Source organism: Sceloporus occidentalis, unplaced genomic scaffold (assembly GCF_023333645.1).
Source record: "Sceloporus occidentalis isolate IW3139 unplaced genomic scaffold, rSceOcc1.0.p SCAF_32, whole genome shotgun sequence".
NCBI classification, from domain to species: Eukaryota; Metazoa; Chordata; class Lepidosauria; order Squamata; family Phrynosomatidae; genus Sceloporus; species Sceloporus occidentalis.
The window spans coordinates 5,637,985-5,656,252 of NW_028317012.1; the positions used below are offsets into that span (position 1 = coordinate 5,637,985).

Below are 18,268 nucleotides of genomic sequence, written 5' to 3' on the forward strand. Positions count from 1 at the left end.
GCTTGGGCTGGGGGAGAATGTGTGTATGTGGGTAAGTAACTGGCTCAGTGATAGAAAACAGAGGGTGGTTATTAATGGTACATACTCTGAGTGGGTTACTGTTGCTAGTGGGGTACCACAGGGGTCAGTTTTGGGTCCTATTCTTTTTAATATATTTATTAATGACCTTGTAGAGGGATTGTATAGTAAAGTATCAATCTTTGCAGACGATACTAAGCTCTGTAACGTGGTTAACAAAATAGAGGACAGTGCACGATTACAAATGGATCTGCATAGGTTGGAGGCTTGGGCTGGGATGTGGCAGATGAGGTTCAACACAGATAAATGTAAGGTTATGCACATGGGGAAGAAAAATCCAGGCTGGGAATATGTATTAAATGGGAAAACACTGGGGATGACTGACATGGAAAAGGACTTAGGAGTTTTAGTTAACAGTAAATTTACCTGTAGCGACCAGTGTCAGGCAGCTGCTGCTAAGGCAAATAAAATCATGGGGTGCATCAAAAGGGGCATAGATGCCCACGACAAGGAAATAATTCTACCACTGTACAAGTCGCTAGTCAGACCACACATGGAATACTGTGTACAGTACTGGGCACCAGTGTACAAGAAAGATATAGTGGAGCTGGAGAGGGTTCAAAGACGGGCAACCAGAGTAATAAGGGGAATGGGAGGACTACAGTACCCAGAAAGATTATCAGAATTAGGGTTATTTAGTTTGGAAAAAAGACGGTTTAGGGGGGATTTAATAACTATGTATAAATATATAAGGGGACAGTACAGAGATCACTCCCAGGACCTATTTATACCCAGGACTGTATCTATAACAAGGGGACATCCTCTACGGTTGGAGGAAAGAAGGTTTCTACACCAGCACAGACGGGGGTTCTTTACAGTAAGAGCGGTGAGATTATGGAACTCTCTGCCAGAGGAAGTGGTTATGGTAAACTCAATAAAAGAGTTCAAAAGGAGCCTGGACGTGTTTCTTGAAAGCAATAATATTACAAGTTATGGATATTAGATTAATAGGGACATAACGTTGATCCAGGGATTTATTCTGATTGCCATATTTGGAGTCGGGAAGGAATTTTCCCCCTGGTATGGGGCAATTGGCATCTGCTTCATAAGGTTTTTTTTGCCTTCCTCTGGATCAACACAGTAGGGACAAAATATGTATATAGGTTGAACTTGATGGACTTTGGTCTTTTTTCAACCTTATGAACTATGTTACTATGTTACTATGTTACTATGTAGTGTTCCAAGTTGTTTCCAGTTATTTTGACCCTTTGCTTGCCTGACGTCTCTGCCTGCCGATTTTGTACTGCTGCTTTGCTGATCCTGTTGCTGAATTTTGCTTGTCTGACTACCCTCTCTGGATTTTGACCTCGGCTTGCCTGACTACACTCTCTGGATTTTGACCACGGCTTGTATAACTACCCTCTCTGGATCGAAACCCCGGCTTGTATGATTACCTGTGCCTGTGTTCCGACTCGGCTATCCTGACTTCGCTCTGCCTTTCACCTTGTACTGCCAACTCCGTTCCTACTACCTATACCTACCTTATCTGGCCTCCTTCCTGTTGGGATCATCTAAATCCTGGGGTGCTGCTGCCAGGGGCTTCTCCTTTGGTTGTAGTATTCCAGGTGGAAAAATGTCCGCGGTGAGTGCCAGTGTAAGGGTGGTCGTGACACACTGCCCTTACATGCCTGCCCACACACATATACACTGCACTTATGCACACATATTCACTTGGCTGCCTGTACACTCCCATATACACTGCCTCAATACAAGCATATTTATACTGCCCGTATGTACACTTCTGCCCCTATACACTGCCCATATAGACACATATACACTGCCCATACATACACATATACACTGTTCATACACACACACACATACACTGCTCACACACATGCATATACACTGCCTATGCACATGCATATACACTGCCCATACACACACACATATACACTGCCCTTAAACACGCCTGCCCATACACACACACAAATATACACTGCCCATGTGCACACACATTTACATTGGCCTTACACATGTCTGCCCATACATACTCATATACACTACTCATACACAAACATATACACTGATCAGCCATAACATTATGACCACTGATCGTAAGGCAATCGTAAGGATCTGAGCAATTTTGACAAGGGCCAAATAGTGATGTCTAGACGACTAGGTCAGAGCACTCCTTGTGGGGTTTTCCCGGTCTGCATGTGGGGGGCAAAGGCTGGATCGTGTGGTCAAATCCAACAGACGAACTACTGTAGCTTGTGTGGGTATAGGAGGCACATATACTTTTTACACATATATGCACTCCCTGTATACACACATATACACTGCCCACAAACACACACAACATACACACGTTTCTTTGCGAGCTTCTTACTTGCCGTAACATACATGCACTCTCTCTTCCTTTTCTCTTTATCCCTCCCCCTCTTCTATTTCCTATTCTTTATACCTATTCCTGTATCCCCCTTTCTCACAGCCTTTCTCTCACAGTCTCTCCCGTTTCTCACTGGCATCGACCCCCTTTTTTCCAGAATTTGTAGACCACAAACTAATTGATAGTTGCTTAGGATTTTAGTGTCGGTTATGTGGCTGTTCAAAATGTCACAAAAAAGAACATAAATATATAATAAGTATAATACATTAAAATAACCAATAATCTAAATCTTCAGTTTGCTATGCCATAAATCATCTATAAATTGGTGTTTGCACTAGCTACAAAACAAATAAATAGGTTACAGAGTATAAAAATATATTTAATAGATGCTTATTCCATCAATATATAAATTACATAATTGAGCATATAAAACTCAATTGATCTTAAGAGGATTTTTAGAGCTCACTTATTATAGACACTGTAACCTTAATAAAGAAGAAATATAACAAAACAAAAGAATGAAAATCAAACTAAAAGAAATGTGTATGAATTATCATAAGATATATCACTACATTTATGTATGTTAACAAAAAAAAGACATTACCACGCTAAAAGAGCTAAAAAATAACCATACATCATCTGAGGGCATCAATGTATACATCACACGACGTTATGTGGAGATTATTTACTTCTTCATACTATATGTCTGAAGTCTCAGATAAAAACTTGTATGTAACTTTGACTTGTTTTGCAGAGAATAAGCAGTGTAGTGTGGTTGGATTCAGTATAGTGCAGCTCCAAGAAGGATTATTTCCATGTAGGCCCAGGATTTTTCCAATGCGGAAACTGTGTCCCTTAATATACCTTGATGAACTTTTACGTAATGTAATAAAGACTTACTTAAAGTAAGGAATGCGATTTTTCTTTTTCTCATATTTGCACCTCTCTACTATAAATTGGTGTTTTGGTTGAGATTTTCAAAGATATTATTAACCCCTTGAGGACAGGGCTGTTTTTTTTTTGTTTTTTTTTTGATGCATTGCTGCAATTGCAGCTTGTTGATTGCTTTTTACGCTTGTTTAACTCCATGATGTGTCAGACACGTTGTCGTTAAGGGATGTATTCCCGCCATATGCCCAGCACATCAATTGTCATCTGAGGGTTAAAAGTTTGTAGAGTAATCACATTGTTGCAATAGTTAACAATAGCCTTTTTTCTTTTACTGTATGTAACTTCTTCCACCCTGCACTTCACCGTTTCCTAGGTAATTTGCTAATACTTAATAAGCATATATATATATATATATATATATATATAGGTATACCCACTTTAACCATATTTTCTGGGAATGCTGCCCAAAATCCTAATCATAGCTTGTTTAAGCATGTCTGACCCCAGTACTGGCAACTAGGGCTGCAACTAACGATTATTTTCATAATCGATTAGTAGGCCGATTATTTTTTCGATTAATCGGATAAAAAACAATCTGCAAATTTTTCGTTTATTTAAAATAATGAACAAACTGGGTGTTAAAAAGAAAGAGCAGAATAAAAAACGCAAAATATACATTAACGTGTCGTACTCAACACTTTCATATCTTTCTATCACAATGGCATTTCTCTACTAGCCTTCTTATTTTGCTGACATTATAATAAAAGCTATATTTTAAAGGTACAAGAACCCCAACACAATATTTCTCAAACTAGGTTTTAATACCTAAAAAGGTTTTAGTAGTAAATCTAAATTCACATGTAAACAATTTTTTTCATATTTAATAAAAGCTGCGATTGAAAAAAAGTCTTGATATAGAGGCAAAGGTAATAATTGTTAACCTTATTTGCATGCGCCTACCCAGAATCCCTTGTGGTTGTCGAAGAACCATGAGATTTCTGAGGGAAAAACAAGCCTTCTGGCTTGTCTGGTGTCTGTAGATGAGTGTTTAATAATACTTCTACTACCCCTTAAAAAAAAACAAAATATGAAAAAAAAAATGTGGTAGCATTTAAAAATAATGATGCAGTGATGCCACCATCAGTCTTTATTTTGTATGGGAAAGTAGATGATATGGTCAAAAAATAGTATATGAAAAAATATACAATATACCATATTTGCCCGAATATAGGCCACACTCCCCCCCCACTTTAAGTCTTTAAAGTGGGGGTGTGGCCTATATTCGGGGTCTAGCACGGGACCTGCATCCTACTCTCCAATGCGCTGAGACAGCCTCCACTGCCAGCACTTTCCACGGAGGAAGTGCCGGCATGGGAGGTTGTCTTAACGCATCGTGCAGACGTTCACCGGCTGCGGCGATGCGCGGAAAACAACCACCGCTGCCGGCACATCTGCTCGATGTGATTTAACAATATCCCTTGCCGGAAATTCCCACGGGGGGGTTTCCCAGCAAGGGAGATTGTTAAAGCACATCGCGCAGACGTGCCGGCAGCGGAGGTTGTTTACGCTCGCATCGCCGCAGCTGGTGAACGTCTGCACGATGTACATTAACAATCTTCCATGTCACCGGAAGTTGTATACACGTACTGCGTAGATGTCCCCCGCAGGCCCCGCAAGACCCCGGGAGTCTGCACTGGTAAGTCTAGGGGGGGCACATCTTGGGGGCAGAGTGGCAGCATATCGCAGGGGGCACATCTTGGTGGCAGAGTGGCAACATATATTGGGGGGCACATCTTGGTGACAGAGTGGCAGCATATCTCAGGGGTGGGCAGATTGGCAGAATATCTCGGGGGTGGGCAGAGTGGCAGCATATCTCGGGGGGGGGTGGGCAGAGTGGCAGCGTATCTATTCCATTGTGGTTTTTTTACTAAGAAATGTTTTTCTTACAAAAAGCACCTAACTTTTAGGGACCGGCCTATATTCGGGTGCGGCCTATAATCGAGCCAATACGGTATAACTTGTGTGGGTGAGGAGAAAATTACAGCTAAACACGAGCACCACAAAAGTGTTACAAAAAATAAAAAACAACCTGGTCATTAAGGGGTAAAGGACATTTTGGAGGGTTTGTCATTGTTTTCATTTGTTTTGTTGGGTCCCTCCTCTTTATCAGAGATTCGTACAAATGCACAAAACATGTAATTTTTGTTAAAAAAAGGGACCGTAACATTGAGAGATTCCCACTGATTATTTTCCTTTCATTTGTATACATTTTCTGTGTTATATACCTGTTTAAGACTGTTTATGTATTCATTTTTTGTATGTTCTCTTTTACGGTTATTTTTGTATAAAAGCAAAGTGACTATATACCCAGGTTACAACATAAATCAGTTCTGTTCTGTTCTCTTAGCTTTCGGAGTTGACACATTATTGTTTTATAATTTGGTTTTATATATTAGCTTTATCTTTTTTTACCAAATTGAGTTTTCCTATAGTTTGAGCAGTTCAGGGGTTACGGAAACCTCCTTGGGTTTTTTCGAAACCTTAAGTAGAACTTGGTACCATTGAATAAAGTTTTTGGGTAGTGGGGTTATGGTATAGCTGCTCTGGGTCCTGCGGAGAGAGTGGCGAGCTAGTCTGCGTTTCACCTTAATACAAAAGGTGGTGCACCATAGGGACAGCTTTTTCAGATCACAGTAACGCTCCACATGCATAGGTTTTTGCATACAGATATTTTTTTAAATTCTACAAGGCACACTTGACACCCTTTTTTACTGCTTGACGGCACACAGAATAGGGCAAGATAGGCACACAGAAAATACAGGGTTAAATGATAATACACAGTTTAGATTAAAAAAATATAAAATTTTCACAAGTATACCAGCATTTTGCTTTTCTCAGGCACCTGTAGAAGGAGTTTTGTTTTTCACTATTTCAGCGTTATTTGTTATTTTCCCCCACATATTAACCCCTTGATGACAATTGACTGTCATGGTTTTAACGGGTGCAGAACGCGATCTACGTTCACTTTCTGCACCCAAACGGTGTTGCTGTAATGCCTCGATGTCGAGTCATTCAGCAACACTGAGATCGGCATCAGGAGCCATGTCAGGCACGTCCCCTGGTCGGCAATGTCCACCATACACTGTAGGGCAGCAGACGCCCGTTTTTAAAGCGTTTAGGAGGCAATCAACGATGGTCACAACCGCCACTGCGAGTGATTTTACCACTCACAAGATGGCGGCACATCCTGTAAACAAAATAAAGAAGTTGAAAATGTTTCCCAGAGGGTCTCTTCAGACCCTCCTGAGAACTCTGGCTCCCCTTGTAGGTTGAATACAGGTACTGCATTCAACTATGCAAGTCACTGGAGCCCAGCTCTCTAATCATAATGTGAGTAGTAAAATAAATCAAAATAATAATAATAAAAAAAATTGTTAAAAAAAAATAAAAAATGGTCAAATATATAAAAATTTCCCACTTCAAAAAATGAAGAAAAAAAGCCCCCCCCCCAAATATATATAAAATTTTAAGAGCAAGTCTTAAACAATTATTGCTTGGAAAGAGTTAAAATACTGGCATGTTAAATTCCAAATGGGGTGAAATGTATGATTTCATGGGGTAAATTCATTTGCCCGGGTTCAACAATGGCCCATTTAATACTGAGGGAAGGATGACCACATGTCTAATTTCCAATGTCAAAAATGCTCAGGTTTGACAAAGGCTGGTGGTAGAATTAGTGCATGGAAAGAGTTAAAATACCAGCATTTGAAATACCCTGGGGTGTCTAGTTTTCAAAAATATATGCTTATATTGGGCACATTGAATTGATGGTGGGTTGGTTTCAAAGATGTACCAAATAGAGCATGGGCAGTGGATAACCAAATGAAGTTAAACAATGAAAAATGTGCATGCCCCAAATGTGGCACTTTTGCCCCCAAACAGCCAGATAAACCCATGCATGGGTGGTATCACTGTACTTAGGACGTGTTACTGAGCATATTTGGGTGGTGTGTAACAGTAACATATACCAGGGCCTGTTAATTCATACCTGAAGTAAAATGTGTGTGAAAAAAAACTACAGTAGAATTGGCAGTAGAATTAGTGCATGGAAGGAGTTAAAATACTAGCATTTGAAATAAACAGGGGTGTCTAGTCTTCCAAAATATATGGTTTGGTGGGGTAAATTGCATTGGCCAGCTTCAAAGATACTCGCAATAGCACATAGGGGAAGAATTACCAGATTTGGAAAAAATGGTTTTGAAATAGCAAAACGCTACTTGTAATTATTGCCTCATAATGGCAAAAAAAATAAAAAATCATTGGGTATTTCTAAACTCAGGACATATAGTAGAATATATTTAGCAGTTTTTTTTCATTAGCTTTTATCGTTGAGTAAAAGAAACTTCAAATAAAAGTGAGAAAAAATATTTTTTTTCTCATTCTTTCACCATAGTTTATACTTTTTTATAGTAAATTATATGCTACAATCAAAATTGTATCTAAAGAAAGCCCTTCTTGTCCTGAAAAAAACAATATATAACTTGTGTGGGTTCAGTAAACGGGAAAGAAGAAAATTACAGCTATTCATGAGCACCGCAGTAATGTTAAAACAGCCATTGTCACGAAGGGTACAAAAAATAAAATCAGCCATTGTCACGAAGGGGTTAAACTACTCTTTATTATTGAGCAGTCAACATGACTAGGATCCACTTGGGCTCTTTGTAGACAATAGGAATATTTTGCTTCTTTGAACTAACTCTAGCATCTGTCTATGTATTCAGGTTCCAGAAAATACCGGTAGAGGGAAACCACAAACACAGATAATGTATAAATTAATTTAGCAAAATTAGTCATGAATTTTTATTTATAAATATTTATGCATTCTACAACACTTTTAAATAAACTTATTAAGGAAGGTGTGAGCTTTTACAAACAATTTTTTTCCATTACTTTTACAATTTGGTTTGGATTTTTTGGGGAGGGGGGCATAATAGGGGAAAACATGTTTTATCACTATATATTTATGTATAGCACTTGGTTTGCCCTAAACTAATTACTTTTATTTACTTCAATTTGTCCTGAAGAAAGAAATGTCTGGAATTTGTCTAATGCTTACTGCCTATATTTCGCCTTGTCCTGCATTTTCTCTTCTTTTTACTCTTTCCATTCATAATACCGACTGCTCAGTCTAAGCCTCAATTTTCTCTTTCAGCTGGTACCACCTATATATTTGGAAAGGGAGGGGCCCTCATCACTTACACGTGGCCCCCAAATGACAGACCAAGTACAAGAGCTGATCGACTTGCTGTGGGCTTTACTACTCAACAAAAGGATGCAGTCTTACTTCGAGTAGACAGTGCCTCTGGTCTTGGAGACTATTTACAACTTCACATAGTGAGAATTATTTTTTAATTTATGAGTATTCTAAGCTTTTTTGTTGTTAATTACTTTTGAAAAAAAAAATTTTGTTAATTTTGTAGAATATCAGAATCACTTGCCAAAAGCACACAACCTACACCTACCATTTCTGAGTACTGTTATCAGGCACTATTTATTGAGCTATTTCAATGTACAATCATGTATATCAGGGATAGGTTGATGGTTATGAAATTATGTATTTTTGTAACCCTTCTAACTCTGCAACTATGTTAAATTCTCTCCAGATAAATTTACCGTACTTCCCCAGGTATAAGACGCTCCCTTGTATAAGACACACATCTTGGGGGCCGCCTGGGCATGACATGAGTGTGATTGATGTTAGTTGTTAGCAATCGCACTCCTATCATGCTCAGGCAGTCAGTACATGCACATCACTTTCAGCCTCCCTGTGCCCCCTCCCTGTGCCCCCTACACACTGATCCATGCTCACACACACACATGCATACATACATACATACATTCATTTACGCCCCCACCTTATCTGAACTGCAGATCTTCTGCTGCCGCTTGCAGACTTCTGTGGGGGCCGCTGTTTCCCCTCTGATTGCTCGAGCAGGAACAGAAAGTGAGAGGAGTCATGTGATGCGATGTGCATTCACGTGATTCCACTGGGTTCCTGTGTCGCCGTGGCGGATGAAGAAACGCTGCTGAGCAAAACAGGTAAGCAGCAGGTCCCCTTTCTGGTCCCCTTTTTAGTAAACAAAACCATATATATATATATATATATATATATATATATATATATATATATATATATATATATATATATATATATATATATATATATATATATATATATATATATATATATATATATATATACCGTATTTGCCCGATTATAAGACAAGGTTTTTTCCCGAAAATTTTTTTCTGAAAAATACCCCTCGTCTTATAATCGGGGTCGTCTTATAATCAGACCTCAAATAGGTCTGACTATGAGACTAAGATCCAGATCCCCCGCAGCAATGCAGGGGACCTGGATCCTCCTGTGTTATGCCTCCCCCAACTTACCGGTGCTTATTCTGGGCAGTGTGTAGAGCTCTACGCGATTCACGTAGACAACTTCCGCTCAAGCGGAGGTCTACATTGAGGTCTACACGCTGCCCGGAATAAGCACCGGGGACTCAGAAGCACTGGTAAGTTTGGAGGAGGAAGGGGGGGGGTGTTAAATGGGGGGGCATAAGGCATTTCTGGAGGCAGAGTGCTCTGTGAAATGCCTTTTAACCCCCTTAATGCCACTCTGCCTCCAGAAATGCCTTTTAACCCTCTATACGCCACTCTGCCTCCTTAAATGGCTTATACCTCCTTATATGCCACTCTGCCCCATAATATGCCTTTTAACCCCCTAAATGCCAGAGTGGCATATAGGGGTATAAGGCAGTTCTGGAGGCAGAGTGGCACATAGGGGGTCAAAAGACATATCATGTGGCACAGTGGCATTTAGAGGTTTAAAAGGCATATCATGGGGCACAGTGGCATATAGGGTATATAAGGCATTTCTGGGGCAGAGTGGCAAGCCTGGGGGCAGATGTGCATAACTGGGGGGGCAGGTTGAAAAAAAGGAAATAACAAAATATTTTTCTCAATCATAGCTTTTATTAACAAACAATTGCTCACATAGTTTACATGAATTAACATTTACTGGTAAAACTTTTTTCCTATAGGGTCGTCTTATATTCAGGCTTTTTCTTTTTTTTCATTAATATTCAGATTTTGGGGAGTCGTCTTATAATCAGGGTCATTTTATAATCTAGCAAATACGGTATATCTACCACCACTGTATAAGATGCACCCAATTTTTACACCCTAATTTTTTCTAAAAAGGTGCATGGAGAAATATGGTAATTGGAAATCAGACACAGATTCTTTGTTCTCTTTCTGATTTCATAACATATGCAGAAAATAATAATTCAAATAAGGTAAACAAATATTTACATCATAAAGAAAAATACTATGTATGAAACACACGTGGGCATAGAACACATGTGAATATACATGTGTAAATAGTTATACATTTTCAGAAGCCATGACCACCTGGGTCCAGTGGCCCATACTTAGGTCCCCCCATATAACACTACCCCCCCAACTTACCACTGCTTTCTGATATCTGGTGGGGGCAGCTGGTGGAGGCCGTTCATGAAATTAAAGGGGCTGGCGTGCACGCACCGTGCCGCTCAATGGCCGTGCCTCAGCACTTCGTCCCACGTCTTAGAAGGGGTGAGACGAAGAGCTGAGGCACGGCCATTGGGCGGCACGGTGCGTCCACGCCAGCCCCTTTAATTTCATTAGACGCTGGCAGCCAGCATATATGTATGTATATGTATTTATATACATAAATAAAAAAATACCAAAATAGTGCCTGTGCCCTTTAAAAGTGAATTAGAATATACCAAGGTAATATGACCTTATATGGGTGCTCCAGTAAATGCAGATGTAGTGAGTCCTAATATCATCATATATTAAAAAAAAAAAAAAAAAAAAAGGAGTAGAAAAACAAACATAGGGTAATACGTAAAGAGAAAAATATAGAAAAGAATATATATTAGCCCCCTTACAATATGAAGGGCAATATTATGCCCATATGTAGGGTGGTGAAGAGATCCCTCTGTATTGGCAGCAAGCGTCTCCCGCTCAATTTGTAGAGACTCTTGCAACTCGGGATCCGAAGCAGAGAAGACATAGTTTTGTCAGGTTCTTCAGCACATACGTAGACATACCTCATTTTGGCTCCATAATCTTACTATGTAGATCATAAACGTAAGTAAATATATGTCTTATTGTGCACATTTTTTGCATGCTTTACAAGCCTGTTTGTGTATAATTGTATTTAAATTCAAAAGTATTAGTATTTAATCAGAACTTCTAACCCTACATTGTCAACCTTTCCAACACACATTTGTTTTTATTAATACTATACTTCCACTCCACTATGTTTTGTTTTTTAAACTTTCACTTTATCCTGCAATCTTCAAATGCAATGTACTATTTCTTCCCCCAAATCCTATTTTAGCACCTTGTCCCATATTATTGTGCCATCAAGAAGTGTGGAACTGTAATTAGGGTTGCTACTACAATGAAATGGTTTTCTTAACAGAGTACCTCTGACAATCACATGTAAACTATTTGCCTATTTAGATAGTAGCCAGGTAGCTGGACTGTTGGTTAATTAATACCTGCCTACAAGCATGGGACAGAAAAAGACTTGTGGATGACAAGGGAGTCTGTGGGCCATGGCGGGCCGGTAAGTCCTGACGTTGACTTAAAAATATTCACAAAAATGTCAGGGTTTGGCAGTGTGTGTGACTGGCATTGTGTGTATTAGTATGAGTTTTAGGGTATGTGTTAGAATGTTGTCTGTTTTAGCGTCAATGTATGTTTGTTGATATGAGTGGCACAGTTGTGAGAGTGTCAGTGTCAGGGGGTGTGTGTTGGTGTGAGTGTCAGAGTTTGTGTTAGCATGATTTTCTGGGTGTGTATGTTAGTGCCAGGGTGTGTGTTAGTGTGTGTTATTGTGTGCGTGTTAGTATATATGGGTCTTTGAGTGTCAGGGTATGTTTGTGTATGTGAGAGAGTTTGTGGGAGTGTCTGTGTGTTTCAGCAACCCAAGCCTGTACACTAAAACTAATGCTGGGTTGCAGCACCACATCAGTGACTTTAGCACTAGGCAGTGAGGTACAAAACCAGACTGTATGGCTCAAAACTTGTATGCAAAGATGTAAAAAAAAAAAATTAGAATGAGGGAGAACAAGAAATCTGTGTGTTTGATGATTCCTCAGGTGTAAATTTAGCCCCACCCACACATATATTAAATATGCCTATTACATAAAATTTGTACCTGATGTGAGATAGTAACAGTAATTTAGGTTGGAAAAAAAACCAAGTTCATCGATTTGTTTAACCTGTGTTGATTGCAGAGAAGGCAAATACCTCAAACTGGAGTGATTTCCAAAAAGGGAAAAAAGGGGAAAATCCCTATTTTAAAATAGCAATCTGGTTTCTTACTGCATCAACAAGTTATACCTAGCCAAGTCCTCATAACTAGTTATATTCCTGTAAATTCCTCCTTGCTAAAAAAAATAAATATTGCTGCCCATACTTAAAGTAATGCTTTTTGCTGCTTAATTGGAAATTTCTTTCTTCAAGTATAATAGCATGACCTCCTCTTCTTTGGACAGTCTTATTAATGAATAGGCCATCAGAGAACATCTGGTTTTGTCCCTGTAGCTGCAGTTTTCCTAAGTAATGAATTCCCTAACACAATTACTGTCAAAGATTGTAACTGACTGAATTAAAGTAGATAACTTTATTTAAATTTATATTAGAAGAACACTAGAATATTAAACTTTGCAATATTGTCAACATTGAATCTCAGCTCCCCCTTGGCTGCCCAGTCATACAATCTGAACAAATCTGCTTGCAGGGAATTAACATCTACTTTAGACTAGTTCCTTACCTACTTTGTGTGACTTGCAATACTCAACGGAAGATCATTAATAAATACGCTAACAGTCCCCTGGAACAGAACCCAGCAATACGATTTTTACATTCGTGTAGGGCTGTATGAAACATCATGCTATTTTGGCTATTTCTTGGTATACATCACTAGGTACTCGGGGAACTTAAGCATCTGGCCCTGAGGATTTATATATTTTAACTTAGTTAAGGCAGTGGTTCTTCATTGGTATACACACAGGCAAGAAAAAAAATATTAAATCTTCCTCCTCGTGTACCAACCTCTTCTTATTTACTGACTGGCCTTTGTTTTCAACCTCATATGTATGCTTTTAAAGAACAAATGAGAAGAATACTTGCAATACATTGTCATAGCTTTAACTGCTCTGGGAGCCAACTCATCTAGCATTTCATATAATTCAGATAGATCTAGTAAGCCGTCTTATAATATATTGCTGTTTCTCCCACTTAACAGATTTTATCTGGGACGTTCCCTTTACCTTTATCTTATACATTTTCCTAGCCTATTAGCTAGCCCAGTGTATAGGTGAAATATTACTCAACGCATGATTGTTCAATAACGGTGGTAGTTTTAAATTTCTGATTTATAATAAATCTATCCTTCTATATCTTCTAAATACTATGATCTTATAGATGCTACACTATTAATGATTTTGTGCATTTAAAATGTGTTCTCAATTGCACAAAACATATATTTAATGCAATGTGAAGGGCAAATGAAGAATATACATATTAATACAAAATGTATTTGCATGGCTTCCAGTTGAAATGTTTGTATAATGCATAAATATCTGCTGTTTTTACTTTTGCTTTTAATTTTCACTATGCATGTCAGCTTCAGCTTTCAGAATGCAAATCTTTAAACATCTCAGACAGAATGAATAGTAGGGTAATGTAGTATAACGTAATAAAAGCACAGTACGTGCCTCAATAATAATTGTGAAGTATGAAGAAACTTGCACAGTGAGCATAGTAGAAAAGCACCATGTAGAATAGAGCTGTTATGATGACTAATTATGAAAACTCCCTCAGTGAATCAAAAATGTTATTGATTATAGCTATTTATATGAAAATGGTTTATTTTATAGTATGTACAAGTTATTTACTTTTAAATATAACAGTACATGTAATTAATTTTATTTCACCTATTGTGCAGTATGTCAACTATTCCTTCTTTTTGTCCCTTCCTGTAGGACCAGGGCACAGTGGGGGTGATATTTAACGTGGGCACAGATGATATAACTATTGAGGAGCCAGGGGCCCTGGTGAGCGATGGGAAGTATCATGTGGTGCGGTTTACTCGTAGTGGGGGTAATGCTACCCTGCAGGTGGACAGCTGGCCCGTCAACGAGAGATACCCTGCAGGTGAGAAATTGCCACCGGCAAAGGAGGAGGCTCTGTGGTTTCCATTCTATGAGTGTGAATAGCTATTAATACCTACTGATCTTCGTGTCACTTTACCCTCCCTCTGTTTGAAAATGTTAAAGGTGTCATGTGATTTTGTGGAATTTAAAACATGATCCTATTTGCATTTGAAATGTAATTTGCATGGACCTATTTGTTTCACACGAATCACTAAATTTCTAAACACTTTCTATGGTGTCCATTGGCTAGCTGTCTTTTGAATTTTGAAAGTTTTGCATCTTTTTAAATCTTCTTAAAATTGGGTAACAAATAATATGGAGCTTGTTTGTGTAAAGAAAATATTGGGTTTTTTTTGTCAAAATAAATAATAATGAGGAAGTATTAATTAAAGAAAGTCTACAAATAAACATAATTCTAAAAGTGAAGTGGGAGTTATTAAACTACCTGCTTTAACCCTACTAACCAATTCATAAACAGAAATAAATAGCTTTTTTAGCTTTTAATCCCTTCTGCCGTTATTTTAATTACTTTGGCTTTTCAGGATTTACATCATTTATGCAGTTTGGAATGCAAGATTTGGAAATAAAAACATATTTTTTTTAGATGTAAGACTTATGTCTTAGAACAGCACAACCTCTTGTAAGTTATGAATTGTAGACCAATATAACAGTTAATGTAGAACCCATATTGACATGGCATACAGTAAAATATTAATTTAGGATGAAATAAAGAAGCAAGTCCATCGTGTTCAAGGCTGTTGCTGCATATGTCATAAATGTGTACTGCCACATTTATTGGTAATAAATCAACAATACCTTTTTTTATAAATTGTTGATTTATTACCAATAAATCAACAATCTATCCAAAATGGTATTGTTGATTTATTACCAATAAATCAACAATACCATTTTGGATAGATTGTATTTCCCATGTAGAGAATAGTGGTACCACCTTAAAATGTAATTCATGCATAGACAATCTAAAGCTTCAACTTGAACCCATGATAACCACAAGTATTCAGACTATAATTCCTTACATTTTCTGTAGCTTTTGTTTGTTTTTCTCCTCTGCTACAAACAGACTCAATTAAAAGTATTGATGAGTTCAGACAGAGGTTTTATGATAATGACCCTATTTATATATAATAAGGACATATTAAACCAGTGCAAATTACTGGTAAAAGTACCCATATTACCCTCTGAATAAAGAGGTGCAGTCTCCTTTTTCTTACTATTGCACATCTGTTTCTGCATCTGCCAGCTTACCCCTATTCCTGTTTTAGTTATGCATTCAGAGTAAAATCCTTCCATGTCCACCTCTGTTTAAAAAGAGTTCAGATTTGACTGACTGCACGTTTTTGATTTAACTAGTAGCCCCGTTCCTAGACTGAAGTACTGGGACTGTCTGTTTTGAATTCATGATCATCGTAAATATTAGTTTGATCCTTAACTTGACGCTAAGGGTAAGACAAGACGAGTGAACGATGGCAGACCTATAGTCAATAAAGCAGGAAAGGACATGATAGTAACTTCATGGCAGCTTTCCCAATTCTTGCAATCCAAAAATACTTATTATAACTATAAAGAATAAGGCCGGATGGGATTAATCTTCTTAAATACATCTTAACCTTGTTCTAACCACTGTAAATGTGCCTTGACCTGTTAACATCTAACCTTTCACCTTTCAGATCCTAATGCCTCTAACATTCTTTTATTAAAACTCTATAAAGGGAACCCCGATAGTGAAAGATTGGCGCTTGCCCGTCAGCGCATCCCCTACCGCCTGGGTCGTGTTGTAGACGAGTGGCTACTAGACAAAGGTAACTTTTGGGGAAGGGGAGGTTGCCTTAAAAATTGATGGCATGAGAAGGTGGAGAAAATTCTTAAGAGAAATTGTCCACGTTTTTTTTCATTAAGCATTAAACTTTAATCTTAATCCATCTTCCTTCCCTTTCTTTTTTTTCTATTCTCAATTCATGTTTTCTAGAAGAGTGATAAATTTACTATTTTAGTAATTAGACTAAATCTAGACCAGTATTACATCCTTTTTAATTTGGGTTTAATTAAAATTATTAATACTGTTATGGAAATGTCAAAAAATAAGTTAATTTGAGATTTACATCCACATTATTATACAAAAGTGAAATTTTGAATTGAATTCACTAAACTAAACCAGACATAAAGAAAAAAATAATCAAGATATGATTCAAAAGGGATCACAGCATAACATAACAGTACATAACAGCTATGTAGCATAGCCTGAATTGTTATACTTACATTTTTTGAATGTGATATACTTAAACAAACCTGGACCATTACAAGTATGGTTATTTTCCAATGGTATCTTGTTGTGAATTGTGATGCTACCTTAAAAGTAGTTAAAAGAAATTATGATTTACTGAGTAATTTGTAGGAACTCCTAATTAAAAGTCTTGAAGAGGTTTGCAATAATAGTTTTTTTGCAATGTATTAACTCAGGAAACACTAGAAAAAAATAAATAACACTTTCAGCTTTGCATCTGGAAAAATATTGTAATAGTCTTGCTTAGTGCAAATAATAATAGTATATTTTTTGATAGAGCAATTTATTTTTTAAATGTATACTTTTAACCTGGTGATATGAATAACTTACTATCAGTTATGACAACCTGAATGCACCATACACTTTATAAGCATTTATATGTTGTAATGGTGTTCCTTACCATTAATATGTGGGTATCTTTTTACATTTTACATTCCTCAAAAACTGAAATATAGAAACTAAATATATATTTTTTATTACACCAAGTTACTTTTACTTTATGACAACATGATTGTTTAGTTGTTGTTAGTCTACCTTTACTTAATCTTGGTTAGTAACTACAATATATAATTAGTAATATAATTATATATTATAGTTATACAATTGATATTTAAAGTACAGGTTATGGTTTATTTATTAACGCCTTAAGGACAGAGCTGTTTTTCATTTTGTTCCCTTTGTGAAACTGTCTGCAGTGTTTGTGTTTAGCTGTAATTTTCTTCCTTCTCCTTTCTTTAGATACTTTTAATTTTAATCATATTAATCAAATGTGCTACATATAAAAATAATAACATATTGTAAAAAAAACTTTTATTTGAAAAATAATTTACCCACCTACAAAAGCTAATGAAAAACATGCTAGGTAAATTCTCATATTTTTCTTGAGTTTAGCAAATAATGTTTTAATGGGGTATTTTTGCACATTATAGGGCAAAAAGTACAAGTTACGTATTGCTATTTCAAAGCCATATTTTTTTAATCCTGTGCCCATGTCCTATTTGAGAAATTTTTGAAGCCGTTCAATTTACCCCATCACACTATATTTTTGAAAACTAGACACCAAAGGGTATTTCACGTGCTGGTATTTTAACACTTTCCATGCACTTATTCCTAACACCATCCTTTGTCAAAGTTTTGTCAAAATTTGTTTTGTCAGGTGTGAATTTACAGTTCCTGGTATGTGTCAATTCCAAACACCCCAATATATGTTAAGCAACATCTCCTGAGTGCAGTGATACCACCCATGCATAGGTTTGTTGGCTAAAAGGCCACATTTGGGAGGTGCACAAAGTTTCAATATGGGATTTTGACATCTGGTCGTCCTGCACCCATGTCCTATTTGAGAAATCTTTGAAGCTAGCCAATTCAATTTACCCAATCAAACCATAT

General features: G+C 37.3%; 1 protein-coding gene across 2 annotated transcripts in view; it reads left to right on the top strand.

Moving 5' to 3' along the window:
• Window positions 1-18,268, top strand: part of LOC149298590 (neurexin-2-like) — a 229,574-nt gene that overhangs the window by 158,934 nt on the left and 52,372 nt on the right. For both annotated transcript variants that reach the window (XM_089487401.1, XM_089487402.1), the window contains 3 exons: window positions 8,514-8,695; window positions 14,407-14,578; window positions 16,308-16,397. In XM_089487401.1, coding sequence (XP_089343527.1) covers window positions 8,514-8,695; window positions 14,407-14,578; window positions 16,308-16,397 — 444 coding nt within the window. The remainder of the gene's footprint in view (window positions 1-8,513; window positions 8,696-14,406; window positions 14,579-16,307; window positions 16,398-18,268) is intronic.